Source organism: Anarrhichthys ocellatus, unplaced genomic scaffold (assembly GCF_004355925.1).
Source record: "Anarrhichthys ocellatus isolate YVR2014 unplaced genomic scaffold, GSC_Weel_1.0 scaffold11, whole genome shotgun sequence".
Taxonomy (NCBI): Eukaryota; Metazoa; Chordata; class Actinopteri; order Perciformes; family Anarhichadidae; genus Anarrhichthys; species Anarrhichthys ocellatus.
In genome coordinates, this window is record NW_022280041.1 from 9,407,344 (window position 1) to 9,409,501 (window position 2,158).

The 2,158-nt window shown below is 44.9% G+C and overlaps 1 protein-coding gene across 1 annotated transcript in view; it reads right to left on the bottom strand.

The window, feature by feature from the left end:
• hspa12b (heat shock protein 12B) overlaps nucleotides 1–1,962 on the bottom strand; it is an 8,913-nt gene extending 6,951 nt beyond the window's left edge. Inside the window, exons 1-2 of the mRNA XM_031850962.1 lie at nucleotides 1,951–1,962; nucleotides 1,426–1,648 (exon numbers count right to left, since the gene is read on the bottom strand). Coding sequence (XP_031706822.1) covers nucleotides 1,426–1,648; nucleotides 1,951–1,962 — 235 coding nt within the window. The remainder of the gene's footprint in view (nucleotides 1–1,425; nucleotides 1,649–1,950) is intronic.
• Nucleotides 1,963–2,158: the final 196 nt, after the last annotated feature.

The window sequence follows — 2,158 nt, forward strand, 5'->3', positions numbered from 1 at the left end:
GTGTGTGTGTGTGTGTGTGTGTGTGTGTGTGTGTGTGTGTGTGTGTGAATGTTCTCTGTCTGCGTGGCCCTGTGTAATACGTATGTGTAAGTGGGCCTGTGCAGGGGATTTTGGACGGCGTGTTCGTTCGCTGAATTGTGCATCCATCTCCTTGTTCGCCCTTTGCTGCAAATTTGGTAGCATTTCCCTGCAGCTGCTGCAAACACAAATGTTCTCCCTGCAGCTTTAATGTAGTCGTGACGACAGTCATGTTTCCACTCAGTCATAGTCTCTTTTGTCCTTTTATTTTGAAAAGTTATGCAGTCATATAACCTTGTGGATCCACATACTATAGAGTTGCAAAGTGAAAGGAGTTTCTGGTTCTGGAGGTGTTTTTCTCCACTTTAGCTCCACTATTCAATATTGTTATATCAACAATAGGTCAAATGACTAATTTGTAATGTTAAAGAAGTCTCTTGTAACCAAAACCTGCAGAGAACCATCACCCAACTGTGCGGTTCCTCTCAGCTCTATGGAGTGTTTTAGCATCTTTCAGCTCATTGTTTTAGTTTTCTGGTTTGGGTTCACTCTCAGCCGAGCACTAAATGACTGATAGGTAACATACAGAGTGGAGCACTTGTTTCCCTCATGAGCGGGGACCCAAACAGAGCTAAAAGGTGCGTGAGTACAGTGTGTACATTGGGAACTGTCTGCATACACGTTTGCCAAATCAACCTTATGGCGTGATAACATGCCGGTGTTGTGTTTACAGCTTGATGCGCTAACCCCGAGTGCTATAAAGTGCTCCAAAAAAAAAACGTCAGAGGCTCAAATCATAGCTTCAGCAAATACAAAATGCTTCCATCGTTGCAATTATGAGCATGACTCTGTGCCATCGTCATTGACTCAGAATCTGAATGTAGTATGCAGGTTTTTTACAAAGCTCACCTTTAAGATTTGAAGCCCATTGTATCGTTGGAGTCGTAGTTAAGTTCTCCCCTCGTGTTTTTATGTGCACAGGTTTGCGCATTTGACTTTTTATCAAAGAACAAGAGTTTTAATACCCATGCTCTGCTCTCACTGCCAGTCACAAGCATCGTCTATGCAGAAAATCGACCCTGGATGCCACAAATAACTTTGCAATAATGAATTGAAAAGCCACATTGCCACAAAATACACATAAGATAATAGAATACCACAAAATCTAGAAAAAATGCTAAGTCTTCTGAGGAAAAACCACGAGAAGTATCTGAAGTCAGATCTCACACACAAACAAACCCAGTTGGTCCTTTGCATAAACCACAATCCCCAAGTGGAATCCGACAACATTTCCATGAACACACTGTGGTTTCATGCATATGCTAATGACAAAGTCCACAAGAACACTTTCACACACACACATACAAAAGTACACACACAGAAATACACACTCTCTCGCTTCACTACCTTGCCTGAAGCTGGAGTCAAAGGGCCGGGACCCTTCCAGATCAAAGCCATTCGCGATTGGCTGCAAGCTCAGGTCAAGCACCTGGTGGAGGCGGAGCTTACGGCAGTAAATGGACGCAGCTTCGGGTTCCAGTGCGATGAGGAGCTGCTCGGGACAGTCGGGAGACACCAGACCAGCCTGGAGGACACAAGACGGACAGAGAGGGTGAGAAACATTGAGATACTAAGGGGCCTGAACAAGAGAAAGAAAAGAGTTAGACATACTAGTACTGCAAAAAGGCCACTCTCAAAACTCCATCATGCTTTTAGACATGCATGTTGATACTGCTTTGGTCTGTATATACAAATGCTAAGTGCCATTAGGAGAGGAGAGTTGGTGTATAAGCACAGTCTTGATGTATTGGGTGTAAAGTTGAGTGGCTGGAATGATGTGTGTGTGTGTGTGTGTGTGTGTGTGTGTGTGTGCAGGGCGGGGGTCTGGACACCACTTCCTGTGTTTGTATGCCGGTCTCCCTCATTGTTCACTTGTGATGACATCATCACCAGCAGGAAGCACACACACCCCGACGGCCTCAAGCTGGGAGCCAGCACAGGGTGTGTGTGCCTGTACGCCAGTGTGTATGCATCGGACTGTTTATGTATGTACCTGGGTGAGTGAAGGGCAGATGAGAGATAAAGGTGGGAAAACCTGTGTGTGTGCGTGTGTGTGTGTGTGTAACATTTTTTTTAAATG